The sequence below is a fragment of the Daphnia pulex genome, chromosome 5 (genome assembly GCF_021134715.1).
Source record: "Daphnia pulex isolate KAP4 chromosome 5, ASM2113471v1".
Lineage (NCBI taxonomy): Eukaryota > Metazoa > Arthropoda > Branchiopoda > Diplostraca > Daphniidae > Daphnia > Daphnia pulex.
In genome coordinates, this window is record NC_060021.1 from 11,588,264 (window position 1) to 11,612,516 (window position 24,253).

The 24,253-nt window shown below is 40.8% G+C and overlaps 4 protein-coding genes and 1 long non-coding RNA gene across 7 annotated transcripts; 1 reads left to right on the plus strand and 4 right to left on the minus strand.

Moving 5' to 3' along the window:
• Positions 1 to 290: 290 nt before the first annotated feature.
• Positions 291 to 5,647, minus strand: LOC124193852 (structural maintenance of chromosomes protein 1A-like). Its single transcript, XM_046587829.1, has 16 exons — positions 5,299 to 5,647; positions 4,995 to 5,218; positions 4,423 to 4,928; positions 3,472 to 4,363; positions 3,163 to 3,410; positions 2,952 to 3,100; positions 2,619 to 2,889; positions 2,288 to 2,385; positions 2,045 to 2,226; positions 1,851 to 1,973; positions 1,624 to 1,784; positions 1,412 to 1,556; positions 1,171 to 1,350; positions 922 to 1,100; positions 614 to 791; positions 291 to 536 (listed from the first exon to the last, which is right to left on the minus strand). Exons 1-16 carry the CDS (start codon positions 5,417 to 5,419, stop codon positions 465 to 467), a joined length of 3,729 nt encoding a protein of 1,242 aa, XP_046443785.1. The 5' UTR covers positions 5,420 to 5,647; the 3' UTR covers positions 291 to 464.
• A 632-nt stretch (positions 5,648 to 6,279) lies between these two features.
• Positions 6,280 to 14,833, minus strand: LOC124193855. Its single transcript, XM_046587840.1, has 10 exons — positions 14,511 to 14,833; positions 11,413 to 11,550; positions 10,184 to 11,344; positions 9,622 to 9,958; positions 9,361 to 9,498; positions 8,311 to 8,770; positions 8,070 to 8,219; positions 7,806 to 7,979; positions 7,571 to 7,694; positions 6,280 to 7,454 (listed from the first exon to the last, which is right to left on the minus strand). The coding sequence occupies exons 3-10, from the start codon at positions 10,889 to 10,891 to the stop codon at positions 6,783 to 6,785; spliced, it is 2,763 nt and encodes a 920-aa protein (XP_046443796.1). The 5' UTR covers positions 10,892 to 11,344; positions 11,413 to 11,550; positions 14,511 to 14,833; the 3' UTR covers positions 6,280 to 6,782.
• Positions 14,834 to 15,939: 1,106 nt separating this feature from the next.
• LOC124193856 (50S ribosomal protein L1-like) lies at positions 15,940 to 17,637 on the minus strand. The gene is made up of 5 exons (XM_046587842.1): positions 17,498 to 17,637; positions 16,793 to 17,434; positions 16,624 to 16,738; positions 16,451 to 16,569; positions 15,940 to 16,320 (listed from the first exon to the last, which is right to left on the minus strand). The coding sequence occupies exons 2-5, from the start codon at positions 17,432 to 17,434 to the stop codon at positions 16,045 to 16,047; spliced, it is 1,152 nt and encodes a 383-aa protein (XP_046443798.1). The 5' UTR covers positions 17,498 to 17,637; the 3' UTR covers positions 15,940 to 16,044.
• A 2,044-nt stretch (positions 17,638 to 19,681) lies between these two features.
• Positions 19,682 to 21,621, minus strand: LOC124193857 (ras-related protein Rab-35-like). Of its 2 annotated transcripts, XM_046587843.1 has the most exons (7): positions 21,541 to 21,621; positions 21,158 to 21,465; positions 20,943 to 21,091; positions 20,846 to 20,871; positions 20,656 to 20,780; positions 20,338 to 20,594; positions 19,682 to 20,277 (listed from the first exon to the last, which is right to left on the minus strand). In XM_046587843.1, exons 2-6 carry the CDS (start codon positions 21,207 to 21,209, stop codon positions 20,341 to 20,343), a joined length of 606 nt encoding a protein of 201 aa, XP_046443799.1. In that variant the 5' UTR covers positions 21,210 to 21,465; positions 21,541 to 21,621; the 3' UTR covers positions 19,682 to 20,277; positions 20,338 to 20,340. The 2 variants fall into 2 exon arrangements, with proteins under 2 accessions (XP_046443799.1, XP_046443800.1); XM_046587844.1 differs by having other exon boundaries at positions 19,682 to 20,271; positions 21,158 to 21,598.
• An 889-nt stretch (positions 21,622 to 22,510) lies between these two features.
• Positions 22,511 to 24,221, plus strand: LOC124193858. 2 transcript variants are annotated; one of them, XR_006874512.1, is made up of 7 exons: positions 22,511 to 22,702; positions 22,784 to 22,911; positions 22,972 to 23,066; positions 23,171 to 23,312; positions 23,395 to 23,611; positions 23,668 to 23,777; positions 23,844 to 24,221. It is a non-coding gene; the product is annotated as an uncharacterized LOC124193858 (long non-coding RNA). The 2 variants fall into 2 exon arrangements; XR_006874511.1 differs by having other exon boundaries at positions 22,512 to 22,702; positions 23,128 to 23,312.
• The last annotated feature ends 32 nt before the right edge of the window (positions 24,222 to 24,253 follow it).

Here is a 24,253-nt window from a genome sequence, read left to right on the forward strand (position 1 = left end):
TTAGTCAGTAGCTTCTTAATGTGTCAAGGTGGCTTCCGTTGATCCCGCCAAGGTGTACAGTACAGTTTCAATATCAAGACTTTTCTCAATGAACAGCAGATGTAACTCTCAAATGTGTGTCCTTGTGTAATGTATGTTACGTCTCAAATCTCCGTAACATCGTCGCCCAAAGGCTCTAGACTCATTCATTCATCTACCCCGACAATTTGTTGTTCATCTGGCCGACAGGTGGACAACTCACAACTAATATTTTAAAAAAAGAGAAAATATGACAACAATTGGCAAAGAGATCGTGAGAACATCTGGATTATTTAAAGGAATGCACTTAAAGTACATGTCTCATTGAACGAAAGCAACCGCACAAACATCTATCCAATCATCCTGTATCATAAGTACACGCTTAAAACTGCGAAATGTACAAGATTAAACAAAAAACTGACGAGTGAAATCATTTGATATTGAGTCTATCCAAACATGTGCGGCGGATATTCGGAAAGGTCCAGGTTTAGCACATTGCTGATGAGGCACTCCCCAGGCTAGATAAAGAGATCAATTGAATGAAATTGATGAAATCGGGTTTATGAGTGTTTGATATCAATGAACTAATTCTTACGTCGGGGTAAACTCCTATTACCACATCAGCATGCTGGTAAAATTCTTCTTTCAACGAAATAACGATAACTTGCAAGTTGTTTGCTTCTGTTTTAATGAACCGAGCCACTTTACTGATGTTTGTGTTGTCCAAAGATGCGTCGATCTCATCCAGTACGAAGATAGGAGATGGCTTATAGCTTGAAAATTGAAAGAATAATAAATAGAAAGAATTAATTAGGTTACTGATGTAATTCCATCAATGACATGACTGGACATTAATTGAAAGAACCTAGTAATCAATGTGGTGAAGAAAAAAAACGAACAAACCTGTGAATGGCGAATAGCAATGCCAATGCTGCGAGGGTCTTTTCTCCTCCGGAAAGACTGGACATGGGTTGAAAACGTTTGCCCGGAGCGACACAGTTGTAATTGATTCCATCAAGGTAGGGTTCTACTGGATTTTCTGGGCATAAAACGGCTTGAGCAGAATTGTTCCTCGCCAACGACTAAACGGGCAAAAATATAAAAAAAAAAGGTAAATGGTGATTTTTAAAAATTTATGGTTTAGAAGCTTACCTTATAAATGCCATCGATTTTATTCAAAACGTGTTCAAAACAAGACATAAAGAGATCAAAGCGCTCTTGTTTTACTCTTTCAAATGCCTGTTGAGCTTTCTTGGTTTTGGCGCGAGCCTTTTCAAACTCTGTGTTGGTCTCTTGTAGCTTTTCCCCTGCCACGTCTAATTTTTCCACAGCCTAAAGATGAACATAACAAGAAGAAGTTGATCACGGAAAAATGTAAGAAAAAACAACGTACCCGCATATTAGGGGCTTTAATATGCTGAACTGTATTGCTCAACTCGATCAGGCGACGTTCTAGGAGATCACCTTCACGGCGTATTTCATCCGCTACAAGAAGAGTTTTATACTTGCCAGGTAGATTAGAATAGTCGACAACAATTCTAAATAAGATCGAAAACAAAGAGAATAAAGCGGAAATCACACCCGAATGTTGTGCAGGCAACTTACCTTTCTTCTCGCTCATATATCGATTGAGAGTTTTGTGGAATGCTAACTGAATCGCTACCACTGGTTGTGACAGACTCGCTATTCGTACTTCCGGTAGCATTACTATCTACCCCAATGTCTTCCATGTTACCAAGCGACATCGGAATAACGATATCTTCCATCTATTTCGACAACAAAAAATAATTAAAGAAACTTAATAAGATCAATAAAAACAATTAGATGGTTACCTTTGATTTATTCAAAATGCTGTGCCTTTCACATCTTTTTTTTTCAATATTCGCTTCTAAATTAGTTATAGACTTCTGAATGTTCAGCAGGTCTTTTGTTACTGCTCCCATGTCTCGTCGAGCCTTGATATTTAAAAAATACAAATAATGTTATGACAAAAAATGTTAAAATCAACAGACAGAACGGATAATACCAAAGCCACGCCTTCATCCATGTTGTCTAGGTCGTTCTTTTGGCACATTCGCATCGATTTCATTTCTTCCACCCTCTTAATTTCTTTACCAATTCCACTCAATTGTTTTTCTTCTGCCTGTTTGGCTCTTTCTAATTCCTCTTGGTCGTCCCTCACAGACCGCTCCCACCGTTCCACAATGGCTGCAGATAATACAGTCGAAATAGAATTTTAAGCCACTAAATATCATTATTAGATCAATACCTTGTGTGTCTCGGGAACGCTCAAATTCCAACTGGTTTAGGATGCGATTCTTCTGGCTTTCAAATTCGAGGCGCTTCTTGGTTCGCTCTTGTTGTGTCCTGTTAAGAAAACGGTAATATTAGCAAAATGAAATTCAAATTTCAATCACTAAAGGAAACAGAAGGGATTGCAGATTTCAATTACTACTAAGTACATGCATACTGAACTGGTACCATGTTTGGAGCCTGCCAGAACAGCCGGCCAATTAAAAGCAAAACACACCAAGAGTTATGTATTGCGCAGGATATAAACTAACGAGAACGTTCAAGGGTATTGAATAACCAAGTCAGACCTGAGCTCCCGTTCTTCATACTGCCGGATGTTGGCCACACCGATTTGAGAGCAGAATTCTTCAAAAACCGTGTCTTCTACTCGGTTCATACGTTCTTTAACCTTCTGGATAGTGGCGTCCCTTTCCCGTATGATTTTCTGGATTTGAACAGTTGCCGGTGCAAAATTTCTCAATTTTTCTTCTAGTTCTGCAATTTCTCTCATTGACTGCTCTATCTGCTTCTGTGTTTTGTCACGATCAGCCAATGCGTAGCGGTACCTAGAATCCAAACCTAAAATCGAATTTTATACAATTCATTTTTTTCCTTAATAAAGTTTTGAGTTTTTGAATTACCTTTAACTGTGCAATTGATCGTATGAAGCTCAGATTCCTTCCTCGACTTCTTCATGGCTTCTTGCAATTCTTCATTTAGTTTATCTCTGTTGGATTTCAAAGCACTTAGCTGCTTTTCGTTCCAACGGGCAGCCTTTTTCTGCAAATCTCTGATGAAGAGAAGACGATTGAAGAAAAGTTATGGTATAATTTCGTTTAAGGAAGGACTAACCGAGAGCCGCCAGAAATAAGACCACTTTTCTGGTAAAATGTGCCGTCCAGGGCAACAACGGCATGAGATTCTTCCATTTCGAAAGCCACATGCATTGCATCTTCTTGCGTGTTTGCAATCAACACGTTATCAGTAATGAACAAAATTGCTTTCTCGATCTCGGGCGGGTCGTACTTCAACACATCGTAAAGCAGATGGACGTTAAGGGGTTCCATGGTTACACGAAGTCGCTCCCTTAATGGTTTTGCCTAGAAGAAAAATAACTGTTTTAAGACGAATTTTTAATGATAAAAAAGAAATTCTTGCAACCGTTAGATAGCTAAGAGCGAGAAACGTTTCCGGTTCCAACATTTTCTCTTTGAGATGCTGGATGCAGTTTTTGGCCGTTTCTTGGTTGTCGACCACGATGGCTTCCATATACTTGCCGAGCACCTTAGTGACGGGGATGTTGTAACGTTGGTGAATAGGTTGGCATATGTTAGAGATTCGATTGTAAACTCCACTAAAGTTGCGCTTCAAGTCCTCGACAATTTCTCGCTTTCTACGGCTACGTGCGTCTTCGTGACTGTCGACTCTAGCTTCGTCCAAATTTCTTGAGATATCTTCCAACTTGCTTCGTAGCGTATCGATCTGGTTCTTGGACTGTTCGACTTCGTTAGTCAGATCGCGTAGTAGTTTTGTCTGCTCTTCCAGTGCCGTTGCCGTTGTTTGAATGTGTTCCATTAATTTTTCGAACCGTTTTTGAGTCTCTTCCAGCTCGTGCCGCCGTTGCCGTAATTGGTTTTCAATCTCGCCTCGACCACGCGACTCATTGTCCAGTTTATCCTGGTCAGATTTTTGTTCGCGATTAACCGAGTCGAGTTCTTGATGGTAACGCGCTGATTGTTTTCCGGCATCTTCCTTCAACCGGTGGTACTGAGTAACCTGTTCTTCCTCCAATTGGATGCTGCGACCTTGACTTTGACTCTCATTCTGCCATTCGGTTTCAAACTCTTCTCTCCGTTTGTCAACTTCGGCTAGTTCTCTCTCTAGATGAACGATGTCTTGCGCGTGGGTATCATTCGCTTTCCTGGCCGAAGTGAGTGATTTCTGAGCGACTTCTAATTTTTTCTGCATGTGCGTTACTCGCTCTTTGGCTTTGATGTAGGTCGGGCGTTTTTTGTTGATTTCCGACTCAATTTCACGAATGGCTTGTTCAATCCTAAGAATAGTATAGTAGTGGATATTTTATTAATGATATTAGGCAATATGAAAAATTACTTTGCAAGTTCTTTTCCGACTTTCGTTTGATCCTTCTTCTTCTCTCTTAAGATTTCCTCTGCTTTTCCTTTGCGTCCCTCGATCTTTACAAGTTCTCGTTTTTTTTTGGTTAAATCTTCCCTAGCAGCACTGACATCTTGCTCACAATGGAACAGCTTAAATAAGAAGAATGTAACTTTTTCTGCAGCAAGATCTTTGCAAAGTTTTTGGTACTTTTCGGCTTCTTCTTTCTCCTTTCTGGCCTCTTTCCTATCAGCAACAATGCCTTTCTTCTTCAGCAGAGAAAACTGTATCGCTTCTTCTGCCTTCAACAGCTCTGCTTTCAATCTATCATATTCTTCTTTCAAGGCACCAGAACCTGAGATTTCTTCCAATAACGCTGTTCTTTCTTTAGGGTTTTTCATTGCAATACTTTCAACAGCTCCTTGGAACACTAAAAAGTTCTTGGCTTTCACATTCATTCCTAATTTCTCCAATTCAGCAAAATATATTGAAGAATTTACCGTCTGAAGAGAACATAAGAAAATTAAATTTACCAATGATTAAAGGAAACTAGTAGTCAAGATGATTACCTCATCATTTAGCCTGTGTTCAGATTGACCATTTGAAGAAACAAGTCTAGTAAATTTGAGCTCAGTTTTATCTTTGAGCTCAAAAATAGCTGAAACTTCAGCAGATTTAGCCACCGATTTGTTAATGGATGCTCCATGAATAAGTTCAGCAAGTCTTTTAACTCTGAGTGTCGATGACTTCTCACCCATTACAAAGCTTACAGCATCCATGAAATTCGACTTTCCTAAAACATAATACATTTATGATATTCAACACATTTATCGTGCTGAATTATAGCTAGACAAAATGTAATTTCTGTAATACCTGAGCCATTTGGACCAATGACTGCCGAGAAGTTATCAAAAGGTCCAATACGTTGAAAGTCTTTATAAGACTTAAAATTGTCTACCTCTATATACTTTAGGCGGGAACTTGATTCAGCCATTGTGGTTTTGACGAATTTGATCGTCCTTCAGTTGAAACTTTAAAGGAAACTTTTAAAAGGTATAAAGATATCAAGGGGAAAGTTAGCCTTTAGTAAAACATCTCTGGGAAAATTAAAACATCAGAAAAATCTAGACGTAAACTAACAACGTGTAGACTGTAAGCAACTAAGCATGTGTAAGCCGGCTAAAGCTCCTCTGCTTGACTGCTTTAATCCCGGGAAGGGAACAACGAACCAAGCGTTGCCAGTTCATGTTATTGGTTGTACTCGTACCGTCAAAAATTAATGTAAAATTGTAAACACATCCGGAAAATTGTATAATATTCAAATTTTATTGTATGTATGTTCAGCATTCTTTATTTTACACATTATTTATTTTACACGAAGTATGTTAAGTTTAATTGAAAAACAACGGATGTAGACTGTATGCTTCCGAGTTCCGACATCGACAGTGCACAACTTCGGACTTCCACTTATCTTTCAAGGAAACATTGTTTAATTTTTAGTGTTTTACTCTAGTCACGCAAACATTTATTCAAGCCGATTTTGTTGAAAATTTTCTTACCTGACACCGAAATTACACTGTATGTCTTATTGTCCATAGTTTAATCGAGTTTAGCCATTTGATCTTAATAATTTATAGATAGAATTTCCTTCGCACTCTTCTTGTCCTTTAACCATCTGAAATCAACTGGGAAAAAGCCCTGCATGGCCGAGTTCGTAAATGTTGCAAAAATTGCGCGTAGTTGATTTCTTTGCTTCCCTTGAAAAATTATTCGTTGGGAATTTCTTTTTGGAAATTCAGTGATAATCCAGCGGCTAATAAAATGTGAGCAAGAAAATTATAGAAACACAACGGGTACAGAAAAAATGAAGCAGGCCTGTATAAATTCACCTGACAAACGCACTGTAGTTATAGCGGTAAACATTAATATAATAAGACAAAAGGATGAAAATGAAATAATAATTTTGGACGCAGTTGAATGCACAAACGTTTTGAAACGGGAAAAGCTGTTTTTTGTTTTGTTTTATGACGACCGTACAATCTATTATACACTGGATTAGGCTCATTTCTCTTTTTTTTGGGAAAGGTGTACACGTAACACGGATGTGCAGGTCTTGAAATCATTCGCCCAGCGAAGGAATAATGAATGGGAATATCTGCTGGATCCTGCCCAACACAAAATGGGGACATGAACAAAAATGGAAACGTGTTTTGTTTTACTTCCTAATAATAATTAAAAAAAATCGTGATTAAGACGGTGATGATACAAAAGAATGATTAATTAACGAAATGTGTGAAATTGTCATTCCCCAATTATTTCCCTCCCAAATTGATAATAAACCCATGGGCTGGTGGCGACTAGGGCTTGTCGTGGAAGAAATCGATGATTGGATGGTAATCGTAGTTGGTTTTCGATTGGGCGGCTACAATTGGCCGCCTCCGGGAATTGTCGTCGAATTGCGGATTGGATTCCATCGGATGCAAGTCCATTCGGTCGTCGACGACCATGTCGTAATCATCTTCTCTGCGATTGGTCGGCTCTGATCCTACACTTCTGGCGCCTCCCGCTCCGAAAGGACCGAAATGTCCGCTGAATTGCTGGTCCATGAAAGAGGAGAAATCTTTCATGCCAGTCGGGACTTGGAAGTAATCGTCGGGATTTTCAGGTCTTTCTCGGTTATCGGGACGATCCTGATATTGCGGTCGGTCACGGATTTCAGGTCGCTCCCGATTGTCGGGTCGGTTAATTTCGGGTCTCTCGCGATTATTGTCGGGTCTTTGCGGCGCCTGAGTTTCGGGATGTCGGACTTCCGGCCTGTCACGGGATTCGGGTCTCACACGCACTTCGTGTTTTTGAATGGTAGGAGCTTCTTCGGTCGTTCCTGGTGGAGAAGTCTTACGATTGGGACCAATGACGTTGCCATTTTCGGTCGGGAATGCCGGAGGAATAATGTGTCCTGCCACTTTTCCGTCCAGCGGAGGGTACAGGTAAGCATAACCCTGGACGTGGCAGCTGCATCCAACGGGAATCTAAAAACCACAAACAACACACGGGACGGTGGTGAAAAATGATGCAAGATAACAAATGAAATCATATCGCTCTGCGTGTAACCGCGCCGATCTATCTACTATTTTTTTTTGTTTACCTTATAAATATCGACGTGCATCCCTTTGGGTTCTTCGAACGATAAGAGCCGGTGGTAATTGTAGACTTGGATGCAATGCGATTTGTAATGAGGCGAAACATAACTGCAACCGCTGGCTGGTTTCCTGTTTTCCCCCCCGAAAAACAAAGAAAGAAAAATGGTTAAAATTCGTTACATCAGTTTCCAATTATTATGCAATATGTTGGGAAATAGGGTTTTTGATAATATGCTGTACAGGCATCGTTCCATCCGTATGGTTTGCGTGTGCTCCGGCATGTTGATGATATATTTCCAGACGCCACGGCTGGTCTGGGCCAATTGCGGTCGACCGTATTTGACTTCGGACGGGCAGAGGAATCCACCTTCTTCGGCGAAATCACGATGAGCGTGAGTGTCTTCTCCTTGTCTCCTAGTTTTTCATCCATCATTTATTGTGTGAAAATGAATGATGTGGTGAAAACACGCCAAATCAATTTGAAATGTTTAGTTTATAAGTTACCGGCTGCCGTAGTAGTGATTGTAAGAGTATCGTCGCTCTTCGGATGACGTGATTCCATCCACTAAATCATCGGCACTTTGGCTCCTAACTTCGGCCAGCATATTCTCCAGCGCTGGCTTGTTCCGGTTGAGGTAATTGGTGATCAGCTCACTGTGAAAAAAGATAAAAAGTAAAATTCACACAGCATTCCAATTTATGGAATTATAATAGCCGGATGAAATAAGTAACGGAAGATTATTACGTCGGATAGTTGCGGACATCGAGGCAGATGCCTTCCGAGAAGAGATCGCAGTCCGGTTGGACGATTTTCGGACGTTGGGCGTTGGTCAGAGACACGGTCGACGGAACGGGAGGGAAGTTGGCAGGAGCCGGGTTGAAATTAGCAGTTGCCGGGTTCCCAGTCGTGATGGGCCGTCCTAATGAAGGCCGGATCGGCAGTCCAGCGCTCGTAGCGATCGGCTGCCTCTGTTGAGGCGGAACATTCTGTTTGGGCGGCTGGCGGGAATTGACGGGAGGCGGTTGAACGAACTGTGTGGGTTGCGATTGTTGGTTATTGATGGGCCGGCCAATTAAAGACGGACGGAATTGTTCCTCGGTGGGTCTCGGCAACGGCGGTGGACCTCTATTCGCTTGTTCTCTCGATGAAAGCGGTGGCAAAATTTGACCCCGAGTCCCGGCCGGAATGTTGTTGGGTTTATTTCCTATTTGGTCAACAAAATAATAATAATGAAATTATAACCGAGCTACGATAAAAACAATCACGTGCCCTTCTTTCTTTTCTGACAGATAATCGTGAAATCCCCCCCCCTCGAAACAAAACACAAACGGAGCGTATCATTTTTTAATGTCGAAACCGAAACGTGATGACTCGATCGAAGAAAAATAGGACGACTTGGTTTATTATATTATACGTCTATAATAACGGTCACGCCGTGTATAAATAAATGCGCCAAACATGTTGGATAAAAACAAAATCCATCGACCGTCCAAACATTAAAATTCGGTTATTATTAAATTTTTGTTTCTAAATATTTTCGACTGTCACGTTTTGGCCCGTTGTGGTTCAATCGGGAAATGAAGCTCCTGGCCAGCAGCAGTGTGCGTCCCGTTATGTTTGTCGGCGGATTGAGATTATAGCGCCAGCCACACGAAGGCCACAGCCGAAATTTTTCAAGTTCAAGATCATCATTTCGTTCTTCTGTAGCTACTCCTCACGCTTGAAATGGCAGCAGCAGCCACGACAGCTGGTCATATAACTGAGAGTACACATAGCATAAAGCAGATAATTTACCGTTAGCGTTGCCCCGTATGGACGGTGTCGAGAAGGCAAGTTCCTGGCGGAACGGAGGCTCCGGCAGACGGAAATCGGAGGCTTGCGCCCGGAATTCGCTGATGGGCTGGCGAGCGATTTCGTTATGAAGTGGCCGGCCTACATCCATCAGAGAGAAAGAAAGAAATGATGTGATTGAGTTATTTGTAGTACAGTTGTGGATTGCTAATGAACACTTTCAAATTTTCAAAAATAAGAAAAAGAGAATGGCGTCATAATCACCTGCAGGTGGTGGTGGAGCAGGTCCAGACGGTACCGTTTTGGCGTGAGCTCCAAGTCCCGGTCGTGATGGACGAGGTGGCCTGAGGAAGAGCGGGATCGGACGCTGCTGAGCATTCGTCAAGCCGCCAGCAGGTGTCTGTTGGCGGTTTTGAGCTTTTCGATTGGCACCTGGACGCCTCGTGCGCTTGCCCTTAGTGCTGCCGGATTTCGATTGCGGCCGGGAGCGGACATTGCTGGCCGTGTTAATAGGTCGCCGAGCAGCTGTGTCCGTGTAATGGGACAGAGTGTGGGTGACGGACGGCGGACGTCTAGAACTGCCCTGACGCCTCCGCTGGTTCTGTTTCGGTGAGAGAAATAAAAACCCAGGCCGGATGAAAACTATGCCATGCTCTCATACGCCCAGTTGTCGAGTTACACATAGGAATTGGCACGAAGCCAATAAATATCAAATGATAATAGCACGAATTATTACACTGAGCCGACTAACAATGTACAACATTACTCTCGAGTCGTTAAAAAAGTTAGTCGTAATAATAATAAGGAAACGGGTCAGCAACGATACCGGATTCTCTGGGCCGAAGAGCATATGTTTCAGTTCGTATTTGATTTCTTCGACGTTTTTCTTGGTCATGGAACCTGGAATTATGGCCGACGATCGGGGAACTTCACTGGAAGCCGAGGCAAGAGATCCGGAACCGATAGGAGCTGTTCCGCCCAACAGGCTGCTGAGACCGGCCATTCCGGCCATGTTGGGTCCCAAAACGGAAGCCGGAATGGCCTCCTGTTTCTGGTGCATCAAATTCTGAAGGAGAGGAGAGTTGGGAGAGAGTCCAGCCGTTTCCAAAAGTCTTTCCAGCTTCTTGACTTCGGCGGAACTGATGGCCCGTGACGTGCCGACCGTTTCTTCGTCGTCCTGCAACTTGTTGCTGATGTGATCCAGTTCCTGGATCAGTTGCTCGGCCACGATCCTCGTCTCGGCATCCAGGACGACCACTTCTTCTTCTTCTTCTTCTCCACCATCGTCTGTCAACGCTTCCGGATCGGGCAGGAATTCACTCTCGTCGTCCAGGTACTCGTCGTCTTCAAAGGCCAGGTGATCCTCAATGTCGGTCGTTGCTTCCACCTCGTCCAGCTGGTGGGCATCTTCTAGCGGGGCTTCGGCAAACAGGGTCGTGTTCAACAAAGGATCAGATTGGTGGTTGGGATCCTGATGGACATTGGAAGTGGACACAGTCAGAGCCACAAGGCCCAAAAACAAACACCAGCGCATCTTCTTTTTCTATTTCCTCTTCTTCTTTCTAGTCCTCACAAACGTCAAAAGTCCGGGACCACTAAAGTTTTCAAAAAAAATGTGAAAATGTGCACCGAATGCTCCTGGTAAGTTCACACTCTTTTGGGATTATTGTATGACAGTTGTTGTTGTTGTTGAACTGATTTTGGAGAGAGAGAGAGAGAGCCAACGGATTGTTGTTGTTGACTGGCGACGACCAGGAAACCAACTGGTACACGCAAGCCAGCGCACCTTTCTACTTCTACACTGGGGCTGTGCCGAGGACCAGAGAGCAACAGCGGGAGAGGCGGTGCAGCGCACCTGTGCCAGCGGTTTATTTTCTTTTCTTCTTTTCTCTCCACTGTGTGTGTGTATCTCGACGAACTATTGCTCAGCCGAGCGTGAAGTGGCCGACTCTATGTAGAAAAATCTCTTTTTTGTGATGGAACGGATCTAGAGAGAGAAAAAATATAAAAGAATATTCAAATAATATCAAAGTGTGTTGTATAGTCTTATCTTACCGAGAAAATTTGTTTTATTTCATCTTTTTACCTAGCCGTCGGCGGGATGGCGTCGTTTATCATCTTAAAGAATCTTTTAACACACACACTTCCCCCCTTCCGCACAGATGGCCAATGCTCTTCTTTATCCCTCGTGTCCTTTTTAAATAAAATATAATTTCCTTTTTTTCTTCAAAAGACAAAAAACAAAACTGTTTTTATTTCTTCCGGCTTTATTCTAAACTATTTGTTTTTCATATTTTGGCTGGAACCGCTTTTCAAGTGACTGCTGTTTTTATTATTACAGTTTTTTGTTTCTTCATTTTTAAAAAAGACACGACATCAGCTGTTAGACTCTTCATCATATTTTAGTGTCCGTTTCGTTTTTCTTTCAAGGGCGACATAACAAGATCAGCAACCTCGGCCCAGGAGCTATTTGAGCTGTCGACAGCACGTTTGCAAATCACTATCCTACTATATACTACTGTTGGCTATTACTAGAAAGAATTAAGTTTTTTTCTTTCTATCGTAACCGGACAAGAAAAGAAAAAGATGAGAGCACATAAATTGTGGTACTTTGTCCAGTACAGGAATACTACACCTGTTTTTTTCTGTCTGTGTTGCCTTTGAAACATAAAAAGTTAAGAAGAAAAAAAAACGGCAATTAAATGGAATCGCAACGGGATATTTCTCCATTTTTTTCTTCCACTGGCCAATTGAAAAGAAACACGAAAAAGGCGAAGAGAATCACAAAAAAAGGAAATGGCCAATTTCGAAAAACTGTGATGGTTTTTCAATGGAAAATAAAAATAGGAAAGAAGGAGAGAGAAAACAAAATGTGTGTGGTGAAACAAAAAGAATCTAATTACACCACAAAGGGGGAAAGATCATCTTCAGACAGGGTTGAGACTGCAGCCTCGCCATTGTGTTTTTCCAACCAGCAGCAGCAGCAGCCGAGAGGTGAAGAGAGAAATGAAGAATCTACTGCTACTGCTGATGTACAGAGAGAAAACGAGCCTTGGCAGCACGCAACCTCACGCAACCGCACAAGACAGCAACGCAGCCAATATCGCTAATTACCATCGAAAGGAGAAGACAACCAGAAATAAAAACCAACTAGTTGAAAATAGTCAATGAATGGTCTAGGAGAAAATCAAAAGGGAAGCTGCGGGCTAATGTGATGGGGAAACCAAACGCAATCAAAGCAAATACCTCACGGACTAGTCTACCATAAATTCCTCTATTTTTATTATTATTAATAAAGAAAAGAAAAAGGGGTCTGCTATCGATCATGAGTCGAAGAAGATGAAACAGCTCAGGGAAAAGAGGTAGATGGACCTTGGATGAACTAACGGGATTCGGCCGTGAAACGAGACTCTCGGCTTCCCAGCAGCCCAACTTGTTGCGTGAGTGTGTCTCTTCTTCTTCTCACAAATTCCAACAGACTAGTAGTAGTACATGTACAAAACAACAACACTTGATGTTATTAACGAGGCGATGCTTTTCAACGTACCACGCGCCCAAACGATCCAGCAGAGCCCATCGCGTGGTAAGCAGATGATACCGGCACGGGAAATGTTTTAAAAAAGGGGGGAAGTCGGAATAAAAGAAACGAGAGCCCCAAAAGGTGATTGTCCCTTTTTTCTTCTTTTGCTTCCGCATTGGAACCAGCAAGCCCCGGGAGCGGATGACCAAAAGACCAACGGCGCCATCTGGAAGCCGGGCGTAATTGTGACGATTTAGCTAGCGGCGGAATAACTATAGCCTACTGCTGCTATAGCACGTCACACTAAATTACTTGCAAGTCTCTTCGATAAAATCATTAAAAAGAAATTAAAATAATCAAATAACAAAAAAAAAACAGGAATCAAGAAATAGTTGAACGCCGCAAAACCCTCAATTTCACCAACTAACCGGAACGAACGAACGAACGAAAAAAATGTGTTTCATCTGGTGTACATACTCGGCCTGTGCATTTTCTTTTAGCCGACAGTTACGAAAAAAAAAAAAAACAACAACTTACTACTACCGTATAGCCATTGGAGCGTGATAATGCGTCACAGTAATACTACTACATGGCGGGAGTTTACAGTAATTTTCCCGTCGAAACCTTGTGTGTGTCACGTCACAAAAGCCCGACCAAATAATAACAGAGCAGCGCACAATCAGACATTCCAACAATTTCCGGCAGGCCCAGCCAAAAAATAATACAAGTTAAGATTAAGTAAAATGAGTATTATCACGTTAACATTATTTGTGTGTTGAAATGGCAACAGAGTGAAAGAAAACTTTTGATCTGCGACGCACGACGTGCGGAATCAGGGCGCTTGGAACGTGACGTCAACATCACAGGTCCGGCTTTCAAAATAAAACAAACAAGGCCCTATGTATGTGTGTGTGCACACTGGTGAAATCGTCCGGTTCGAATAAAAATAGAGTCGCATCAATAATAAATTAATAATCCTTGTCGCTCTAATTGAAAAGTTCTCTGATCGATTGACTAAATTTGCGGTCGAGTCGCTGGATTATCTCCAGCAAAAATGAATAAACAATTTTCTCGTGTGTCCACACACTTTGTGTGCCTGACCACTTTGGAGACATTTTCCGAGGGGAAAAAACAACAAGCCGCATTTTCTTTTAAAAAACAAACGACCGCGACAATCAGCAGCAGCAGCTTGCAAGTGTCCCTCAGTACGAACGTCACCAGTCTCCCCCTAAAATAAAGTTTCGCGGAAGTGTGTCCATCCAAGCAGAGGACCATAAACATGGATATCATTATAGTAGCAGCCCCCATACCGTCAAGATCGTTACCGTAACGCGGTACAACGATCCTTGGTCGTCCTTCTGAGTTAGCGGTAAAAAAGTCATTATTTTTTTTCGGGCGACAAATGAATTCATTCGCGACTAAATCGATGCACAAGTCTAAAGTCTCGATCCGGGCAATTTCATTATTTTTTAAGAAGGGGGGAGGGAAAACGTTTTTTTAACGCGCTACTTTATTAGCCATATCTTCAAACATCTGCTATATCCCACCACACGTCGCGGGGTGGATTTCCAGTTAGACGAGATTCCTCGGGAGTGTTGCTTCTCCATTTCTACGACTATATACGTTAACTTACCCCCCCTTTTTGGTTTGAATGTGATTTCTGATGGACAAGGCTGTTTGAAGAGCCCCTGGCTGACACGAGCACTCAATGAACCGTTTTTTTTCTTTCCCCTCCTGCTGGTCGTGTTGATCACAGCCTTCACGATCGTGACTGGAGAAAGTCTGAGTGAAACTTGGCCCTTTGTACTACACCAGTTTTGTCGTTATCCTTGCGCTTTATCTCTGGCGAGTCCTAGAAAGAATACCCGGGAGAAAAGAAGTGAGTTCACTGACCAAACATTCGGAACGCATAAGCAGACTGCAATAGCAAGTGCTGTGTGCACTTGTCGATGCAACTAGGCAACCAACAAGGTGCAACAAATGAGCAAATAGCCAACAACAACAACATCGTCGATATCGACAAAACGTCTCATCTGGCCGAGTAGAAAGGGGAAACGAGTGATTGGATGGGGCCACAACTTTCTAACAACACGCCAGACGCAATCTACAAGAGCATTGTTTTCAATTTTGACTTACGTGAATAGCTGTTGCAACGCCTTTCGTTTGTCATCCGCCAAAGGGTGGTGAGATTGGGTCTCTTTTCTCCTGACGAAATAAAAATAGAAATGAAAAAAAAAAAACAGGGAAATCCCACCGCACATGAAATGGATGAAAACAATGCTACTAACTCACCGATTTTTCGAAAGGGAGAAAGTTGATGAAGTTGGTATCCCGCCACTTTTCTCTCTCCCCTCAAATTACGCGAATTTTTTTTGGGGTGGGTTTTAGGCTATTCGCCAGACGCTCCACAAAAAGAACATTTGCAAAAGCCGCAATTTCTCTCCAACGCGAAAAAGATAAAAAAATCCCCTCGACGAAAGAGACCAAAAGGGAACGAGAAGAGAATGCCTTAATAGTGGCGAGTAGAAAATCCGGCTGAAGCAACAACAAGTTATCCCCTTGGAGCAATAGGTTGCCCAGATCAGACCCCGCCAACTGCATGTATACTTCTCTGACTCGACAAACTTGGTTTGTTTTACATCCATCCGTCTCTTTTCTTCTTTTCATTTTTACCCGGGGCTTTCTTTAACCCTTCACACTCTCAGCTCTCAGCTCTGGTGTTTTCCTTTTCCTTTTTTAGTCGACAAGAGATGAGAAGAAGAATAATGCGCGACAAGTCGTGTGTGGAGCAACCGGCCAGCAAGGAGAAAGTGGCTCAACCGCGTCTGATGAGGTGAAAGGAAACGAAAGAGATGAAGGAGAAAAAGATGAAGAAGAAAAGGTCTTTTCTTCTCTTTCTTTCTTTCAGTTGCCACATTTCACTGCCGCAGGCCACTCTCTCCACCCGGAAGCGTCAAGACATTTCAATAAAGCAGCTCATTGGAGCAACTCAAACCCCCTGCCAGCCACAAAGATTTAAAACTACACGCTGCAGATATACATTACATGATCCAACAAGTGTCTTATATCATCAACTGAATGACTAAGATGTATTTTCAAGTAAAGGGTACCATCAGAGTTCTCCGTTCCTTGGCTTCATTATTCAATACTTTGGGGGGTGGCCCTTTCTACTGCCGAACAGCTCGGCTTTGGTTCCGGGGATCCGAATCTTTTTCTTTCTCGTCGTCGCTGTCGTCATCATCAGATGAGGACGAAGATGAAGATTCAGCCGCTTTCTTACTCTTCACGTAAGGCTCCGTGGTGACGACAAAGCGTTCGGGAGACGGAGGAGAAAGCACGTAGCAGCGAGTAATGAAAGCTCCGAATGGTTTGGCGCGACAAGATTCAATGTCCTTCAGGATGGTGGAGAAATTCGCCTCCAGCTCCTCCGTCGGCATGGTCAACTGCGCACAAACACACGGGGTTTTGAAACAAGTCAAAACATTCCCTTTCGGGATAATTGCACACTGCAATGAAAGCTACTGATTGCCACACATTGCCGTTGGCTATTAGAAAATCAGCGCTGTTACTTACGTTTCCAAAAGGGATATCAACTAAACCATAATCCAGCTCATTGTCGTCTTTCGTACTGGAGAATTCGAGGCCTTTCGAGAAGATTTCAACCATCTTGGTCATGTTAATGCCAATGGAGCCTAGTGAGATCAACATACATATTAGAATTTCCAAAAAGATCCGATTTAATTTACCATTTTTCACGTTGGGTAGTTTCCTTTTCAATAGTCCTCTTAATGGAAGAACATCAGCCATCATATTAGTGTGGGCGATAAAATAGTCGTAATCTGTGAGAGGCACTTCTCCAGACTATAAAGAAATTAGAGTTGATCTTTACTTGAAATAAAATGGAATAGTACTTACCTGTATGCGTTTAATGAGATCCAAACCACCGACAGCATCGGCTCCAGCTTTGACAGCTTCGTCCTGCGTTTCTTGAGTTTTGCAAAATGCTAGTACTTTACGTATGGGTTGAAAGTCAAAACTGTGGGGCATAACCAAAATTCTTGAAAAATTGTCCATGTACCGATTCTTCTTTTGAAGTTGCATATCGAGTTCTACTTTCATGCTAATCAATGATTCAGGGCTGTTATAAACAGAGGGGTGATTCGTTTCACGGTGGAATTGCACTGCTTCCTCAAAACTTATGGGCCTTGTCATGAAGTGTCTTGTAAAAAAGACATCATCAATTGCTTCTGGCTTGTTCAGTTCAATCATTCGTCGTGGACCAACTGGCCCACTGGCTTTGGCCATCTTTAATTTGTAGGGGACAAATCCTTCCTTCTTCACCTTTTCAGCCTTTGAAGTCTTTTTGGTTTTACGATCTCTTGTTCCTTTTCTTGCTGCATATCTTTTCTGATTTAATAATGGCACACGAGAGACTAATAGCGAAGAGGGGAGTGTTAAATTGCAAACGAATCTCTGTTGCTGTTGAACCATACACCGGCTTCCGATGTAAACACTGCCAATTTGAGCAAGACTTCTTAATGCAGTCCAAGATGACATCTAAAGCGACACACATGAATTTATTTCAGCATCTATTTGATAGCTTATAGATAGAATCATTACCTTGGGTGTTTAATAGATAAATATTCTCCAAAAAATAATTTGGAATGTCTACTTTTGCTTAGCAGACGAAACAACGTGGTCTCTTGTGTTACGGAAAGCCATCTAGCGAAACCCAGTTACACTAAATACAAAAATTACATTAAAATTCAAAAAAGTGTAACGAATGAGAAATCTACCTTTCTTGCGTGTATCTCAGATATCTTATGAGTGTTTTATCAACAAAATAAGAGGCTCATATTTCTGTTAAACTTACACTGTCACGTATGTATTGTTTTCAGCTGTCGTACACGACGTAGGTGTGGAAACAAGTATAATGAATGACATAAGCCTTTTTCCTTGACAAATAATCAAATAAGCCATCATTGGAACTTGAACATGTACACTCGCATCTAATAAAGAAGAGCATTCTTGCATATGTTGAACGAAAGAAACTGAGTTAAATAACTTGTCAACTCTGAAAAGAAAGTGAAATGAGAGGCGGTGCGGAAAACTTTTCCCACTCGTTATGCATTTGACTTTGTTTCACCCTTGGGTGCTTAGGTTTAGGTATTGGTCCTCGCAAACTGGGATGTCGTAATTTTTAGTGATTCTGTACCCCCTCTCCGTCACAGACTGTAACAATAACCAAAATTATCCCCTCTTCACTAAATCAAATTATCAGACCCCCTCCCCATATCAACAAACATTTTAAAACAAATTTTAAAGTTTATTTGAACTATTTATATCCCTCGTATTTTTGTTCCTAATGCTTTGACGTCCGGCTTTTCTAGACTAACCCTCCCGCATCGAATGCAACCATCACAAAAATAGACACCCCCTTCCTAAACGTGTGACGACTGTGACGTCGCATATGGACAGCCCCCTCACGAATAACATTTAAAACTTATTGTATGAATAAAAATATACTTCAATTAGGAAGGGTTTCATACATATGTTGCGGGGAAGATTACAGTTACTAAATTTGTTTTTAAAGTGACAGGAGGAAGTGTTGAACAAGAGAGTCAAAGAAGTGTGAAAATGATTGTCGTCCAACGCGTGTTACTGGGCCTGCAACTTATTTAGGAGTGACCTAATAGTCTATATAATAGAATCCGTTGGAAAAAAAAAGAAAACGGTTCATCGAAGTCTGTGCAGCAGTGGAATATATAACGGAACACATACCACTTCATCGTCCAAGTGGCACAACCAAGAGAACAAGAAGCCAACAACGATTGAAGGAATCTAAAAGCCGCAAGTTTCTCCATTTCTCACTGTCTTATAAGCCGTGAGTCTAGCTATATAGTGCTTCTCACGCGCAAGTTCCGGCCGCCGTCCCCTTGGCTCGTCGACAGATGTGAAAAACGTGTATCGTATATCAAGAGACCCGAATAGAGCGCCCAGCAGTCGTCACAGGTGTGACGGGCATCTCAAGTTCACTCGTCAGGAGCGCGCCTCCTATTACTAGCGTGCTATCTCTATAGAGTTAGTCTTATTTTGCTTTCGACAATAGCCTTTTTCCAAAAAAAGAGGAAAAAGATAATAAAACCGGTTCAGCCAGACCAGAAAAATAGCTTCTGTAGCTATGCACAACAACACAAGGACGCGTCTTGTGATTTGGTAATCCCAAAAACATCCGCTCACCCCCACACCCACCCCCAAGGTTCCATGACTCATTATTACATTACGCACTTGATTATTTAATGTTGACTATACTGATTGAATCAAAAACCCTTATCAGTGTAATTACATTAGTTACGCGTTAGGTTAGGGGCACTATGTTTGTAGTAAGGATCGCATACGATTTTGACAGCTACTACAGCGCACGCTATATTTAGGCTTGAAGTGCCACTCACATTCTTCACTGCCTGACAGGCAATCGCTGACTCTCGAGTAGGTAATAGGAGCATGGTACCGAAAGAAGTTAGCGATCGATACAACTCCCAGACATGGAGGCCGAAAGTGTGTTGGTGTTTGGTTTCCTACGTATAAGAAGGACGACAAAGATAGAGTTATTGTATGAGTGGGTTTGAGTATGAAGGGGCCATAGACCCCCGAAAGAAAAGTATCGATCCGTCCAGTGAGACGTCAGCCGAAACAACCTTCACTCAAGTGTAAATGTACGTGAGGGTATTTTGTATGGTAAGACAGAATTATGGATGGACATCTCGCAGCCAAGGAGGAAAAAAGGAGTCGAAAGTTGCCATGTTAATTTACTTGGAATGCCCATATCAATTTATATTTCAGTCAATGAAGACGAGCGAGTAGGTGGTTATCCCGGTTTCCCCAGGAATAAAACATGTTCAAAACGCATTCCATCAGGGAAAGGAAGAGGAATAGGAAAGAAAAAAAAAATACAGCCCAGTTAAAGAAGATGTTGAAGGAGAGACTACAAAACAGCGACAATTAATCCCAAATGGACTGAAAGCTGTACACGACAATGGAACACACCAAGTTGCAAGGCGGACAAATTGTTGCTTTAATAAATCAGTAACGCAGTAGACACACAATTCAATTAAAAAGAAGATTTAAGAAAGACATTACGAACAAGCAAAATGAAAAAAAAAGGGAAAAAAGAAAACAAGAATTTAAATGAAATCAAATCCGAGAGTAGAGTAGAGGTGGGTAACGGAAGGAAACTAAATTTTCGTGTGTTTTTGGATGCCCCTGTCTCAACGGATATGAAGGGATGGAGTGTCTAGTAGAATTCTGTCGTTTAATCAATGATACAGCGTCACAGCAGGACCCCCTATTTGAGCGTTGGTGCGCCAAGAAACAGGGGAAGAGACGAACTATCCCTGGAGCTAATAAAACTTGATAAATAACTTGGATATGTTGGTGTAGAGGTAAACACAAAATATTACTTTTCAACAGCATTTGCTTTTCTTTGTCGGTTTTCTTCCTTTGCCGACAGTGATTGTGTCGTTCGCGTTGCTGGCCTGCTCCTTTTGTTCTTTTTTCGTGAGTAAAACTTGCTGGGTAATGGCATTAAACATTTCCTCCACATTCTTGTTGTCTTTGGCGCTCGTCTCGAAGAGTTGTATACCCATCTGGCTAGCAAACCTCTGAGCATCTTCAGTTAAGACCACTTTCCTGTCAGGCATATCATCTTTGTTGCCAACTAGATAGAAAAAAAAAAGAGTTAAAAGATTTATCATGTGTTGTTATAACTCTTATTTTACCTAATATTCGGTTGACAACATCACAATTCTGTTCTATTTCATGCAACCACCTTTTTACATTTGCAAAGGATTCTCCACTACTGACGTCATACACTACAATTACACCATGAGTTCCTCTGTAGTACCTGTAAGGGAAAATGTGATAAGTTTTAATGCATCTCAATAAACGAAACTGAATTGTATATATTACGTTGATGTAATGGTTCGAAACCTTTCCTGTAACAAGGGAAAAATAAGAAGATAATTGTAAGTACCATACATATTTAGTTTTTTCAACATGAACATACTTGTCCCGCAGTGTCCCAGATTTGTAATTTGACACGTTCACCATTGAGTAATATGGTCCTAATTTTAAAGTCCACACCTATTGTTGTAATATAGTTTCCAGAAAAGGTGTTGTCTGCAAAACGGAGCAATAGAGAGCTTTTGCCAACACCTAAAACAGCAAAGTAATGTGTTATAAGAATTTCTGTGCTTGGAATGCAATATGGGCTGTATTTACCACTGTCACCAATTATAAGCAATTTGAAGAGATGATCATAATCTCTGGCCATTTTTGATAAGGTAAAACCACAACACACTTATAGTTTTTCAACAAGGCCTGAGTTTAAGGTATTTAAGAAGACACCGGGAGAACCTTATTCAACATTTTTATCAAATAGCTTTTCTTTTAAGGGTGATGATCTGTATGAGCACAACGAGCGCCAAAGTTTCGCCGACCGGTCACACTGAATTACTTGCTCGCGTTGTGTACACAATCGAAAGTGTGTCACCAATTACTTGCGAGAAAATAAATCACTTGATGATGATCTTATCCGAAACAAAAAAAACCGTAACTCGTTACTTTTTCGTACTTGCACCAACGTTAATCGAACATGTACCCACCCCCTTTATCCGTTGTTACTCACTTCACACCAGCCGAAAAAATTGGTACAGGACTATTTCATGGAGAGACGTTGCCAAACCATCCAAAGAAAATTGTCACGCACAAAACCCCTCCCCTCCTTTCCTCTCTACACTTATTCACAGGTGATTAATATGAGCTGTACTACTTTTATTATCTTTGTAATCTGATTCTGATGTGATAGTTTGTTCAAATAAACTGGTCATGCTTGCTTACTACACTGTATGCATCAAATAACAAATTCTAAATGATCAAATAAAACACCGTGCAAGAAAGACTTTGTACTCCCTCTAATAGAGGAAAACTGAAAAGGTCTATAAAAAGGTCAAAGCGCGACCCTTGTTCCGTAATTGTTGGTTTAATACTATAAAATTATTTTAAAAAACGCGAAAAGTAAGCAAACACTTGAATTTGATCAATAAACACGTTGTAGCATCGAAGTTTGGATAAACGGAAAGTCGGAAACATATTAAAAACGGGAGCCGCGCAGGGGATCCGGATACAAGTAATTATTTTCACTAGTAAATATGGTATCAAGCTCTTTCAAAATTTTGTTTTATTGAAATTAAGGACACAAGTATTTTTGTTCTTAAGTAATTATGGACTGTTGTATTTAAAATTTTTAATAATTTGGGCTTTAAGTAATTCATGCAACGTGTATTTAGTCAAATACTCGCTAGTAATTATGGTCACCAGTAATTAAAATTATGTTCACAAATAATAGGTTCTATTAGTACAATTGTTCGTAAGTCACTAGCAACGACTTAAGTAATTATATTCTTAAGTAATTGTTTTCTTAAGAAATTATTTTCTTAAGTAATTATTCTCACAAGTAACTATTTTCTTAAGTAATTATTATCTTATGTATTTACACGGTGTAAACACTTTTATTATTTTGTATTTAGAGAATTAAAGTGAAACGTCATTTATTGATTGCGTTATTGCGTAGGCTCAGGTTGCGTACAAACTTTTACGCGTTTGCAGTTTTAAGAACGCGCCTGGAAATTACATCAACAGTTTCGAGTTGTCTGCTTGTCACTTGTCAGTTTGTTTTTTTCCAAAAGTCAGACAAGAGTTAATTGCTGGTTAATTGAGGCTCAAAAGTCAAAATAGGCGTTGTTTGTGAAAAATATTTTGTCTTTGGTAACATATTTTCTTTCTTTATAAGTAAATGTAAGTTAACATTTGTGTAAAAATGTTTGTTTATTCTGTCTATTTATTAAGAATCAAATTGTTACACCAGTTAAAGGAAACAGGAGTTTATCATCAGAAGAGATTAAGCATTATCATTCATCAGTACTACAACCAGGTGGTATTGGATGTCAAATGAATTTTAGAATGCTTCCCTCCAGGTAGCAATAATATTTCTTTTATGTATATTTTCTATTCTTAAAATTTCGTTATCCGCCTAGGTATTAATGAAAATATTCAAGCAGACCTCAAAGTAAAAGTCACAGAGCTGATAATAAGAGTTCTGATAGCAAATGAAGGTCTCCATTACTATCAGGTTATAGCAAAATTCAATTACGAAGATGATCCTCTTACATTTGTTATGCTTCCATGCACAGGGTTTTCACGATATTGCCATCACACTGTTATTGCTTGTTTTAGGAGAAGAGAAAAGTCACAGTGTGTCATGCAGACTTTCCCAATCACATTTCCAACTGTTTATGGGACCAGATATGGAGCCTACAATGAAAATGTATGCACTAGTCAAAAATGAAAATCGTGATTTGTACAATTATTTGATGAGGTATTTGAAACCCCTCCCCCCCCCCTAAAAAAAAAAAGAGAAATATTCTCTTTAAAATTTGAATAACTTGTTTTAATTCTAGGTTGGAGCTAGGGACAATTTTCTGCCTTCCGTGGGCGATTACTTGGTTTGGCCATGTTCTCAACGATTAGGAAACTGTCGTAAGATTGTTTGATGTATTTATGTTCTCACATCCATGGACCTCTATGTATCTATCTGTTGTCGTCGTGTTGCATAGCGCAAGTGATATTTTCTTGACACCGTGTGAGATGCCGCTTCTACATCAAATGCTCTCCAACGTACTATTTTTTTAATAAGCTCTTTTTCGATTAATGTTCTTACAGTTTTATCTTAGGTCCCTGATAATCTACCATTTGATAGTCTTATTACTGAAACAGAAAAGTTGATGCGAACCTATCCACCAGATGTAATGGAAACAGTTGTCCGAGAGATGCACGCTGAAAAGTATCTTAAGCATTTAAGTTTCTGCTGATATTTCCTGAATGACATTAATGTTTCATCTTGTTGTAGTATTCGTAAGATAAAGGAAGAGGACGAAGAGAGGAAAAGGAGAATGGAACAGAGAAAGGCTGCTTTACAAGGGAAACATAAAAAAGCGGCGATTCAACGTTGGACTCCTTGGTCTGGATTCAGAAATTTAAGATCCCAAACTGCGAAGGTTGTTGCACTTAGCGTAAGCGTTGCAACATTCGCATTTATTTATAACTATTTTGAAGTTCCATTTGTCATGTTTAAATGCTTGTCATACCCAATAATTAAGAAAAACAGAAAATTTCATAATATTGAATATTGTGCCTGTTGTGTTCCTCTTCTGTTAAAGAGCATTCCTATATTTCAAATTTTATGAATGTGAAAAATGTAATTAAATAAACTGGTTTGTATTCATTATTCCATGTGTTTTACACTTTTAGACGTTGATC

Excerpts from the sequence above, each read along its gene's own strand:
- LOC124193856 (XM_046587842.1), bottom strand. The coding sequence starts at position 17,434 with ATGTCATCTTGGACTGCATTAAGAAGTCTTGCTCAAATTGGCAGTGTT. Across the intron at positions 16,570-16,623 it reads ACTACCCAACGTGAAAAATG|GCTCCATTGGCATTAACATG; the intron begins GTAAATTAAATC and ends TGATCTCACTAG. Across the intron at positions 16,321-16,450 it reads TTGATATCCCTTTTGGAAAC|TTGACCATGCCGACGGAGGA; the intron begins GTAAGTAACAGC and ends GTTTGTGCGCAG.
- LOC124193857 (XM_046587843.1), bottom strand. The coding sequence starts at position 21,209 with ATGGCCAGAGATTATGATCATCTCTTCAAATTGCTTATAATTGGTGAC. Across the intron at positions 20,872-20,942 it reads TCTGGGACACTGCGGGACAA|GAAAGGTTTCGAACCATTAC; the intron begins GTATGTTCATGT and ends CCCTTGTTACAG. Across the intron at positions 20,595-20,655 it reads TGTTGTCAACCGAATATTAG|TTGGCAACAAAGATGATATG; the intron begins GTAAAATAAGAG and ends TTTTCTATCTAG.
- LOC124193855 (XM_046587840.1), bottom strand. The coding sequence starts at position 10,891 with ATGCGCTGGTGTTTGTTTTTGGGCCTTGTGGCTCTGACTGTGTCCACT. Across the intron at positions 9,959-10,183 it reads TCTTCGGCCCAGAGAATCCG|AACCAGCGGAGGCGTCAGGG; the intron begins GTATCGTTGCTG and ends TCACCGAAACAG. Across the intron at positions 7,455-7,570 it reads TGCACGTCGATATTTATAAG|ATTCCCGTTGGATGCAGCTG; the intron begins GTAAACAAAAAA and ends TGTGGTTTTTAG.
- LOC124193852 (XM_046587829.1), bottom strand. The coding sequence starts at position 5,419 with ATGGCTGAATCAAGTTCCCGCCTAAAGTATATAGAGGTAGACAATTTT. Across the intron at positions 2,890-2,951 it reads GATCAATTGCACAGTTAAAG|GTTTGGATTCTAGGTACCGC; the intron begins GTAATTCAAAAA and ends ATTCGATTTTAG. Across the intron at positions 1,974-2,044 it reads TGGATGAAGGCGTGGCTTTG|GCTCGACGAGACATGGGAGC; the intron begins GTATTATCCGTT and ends TTAAATATCAAG.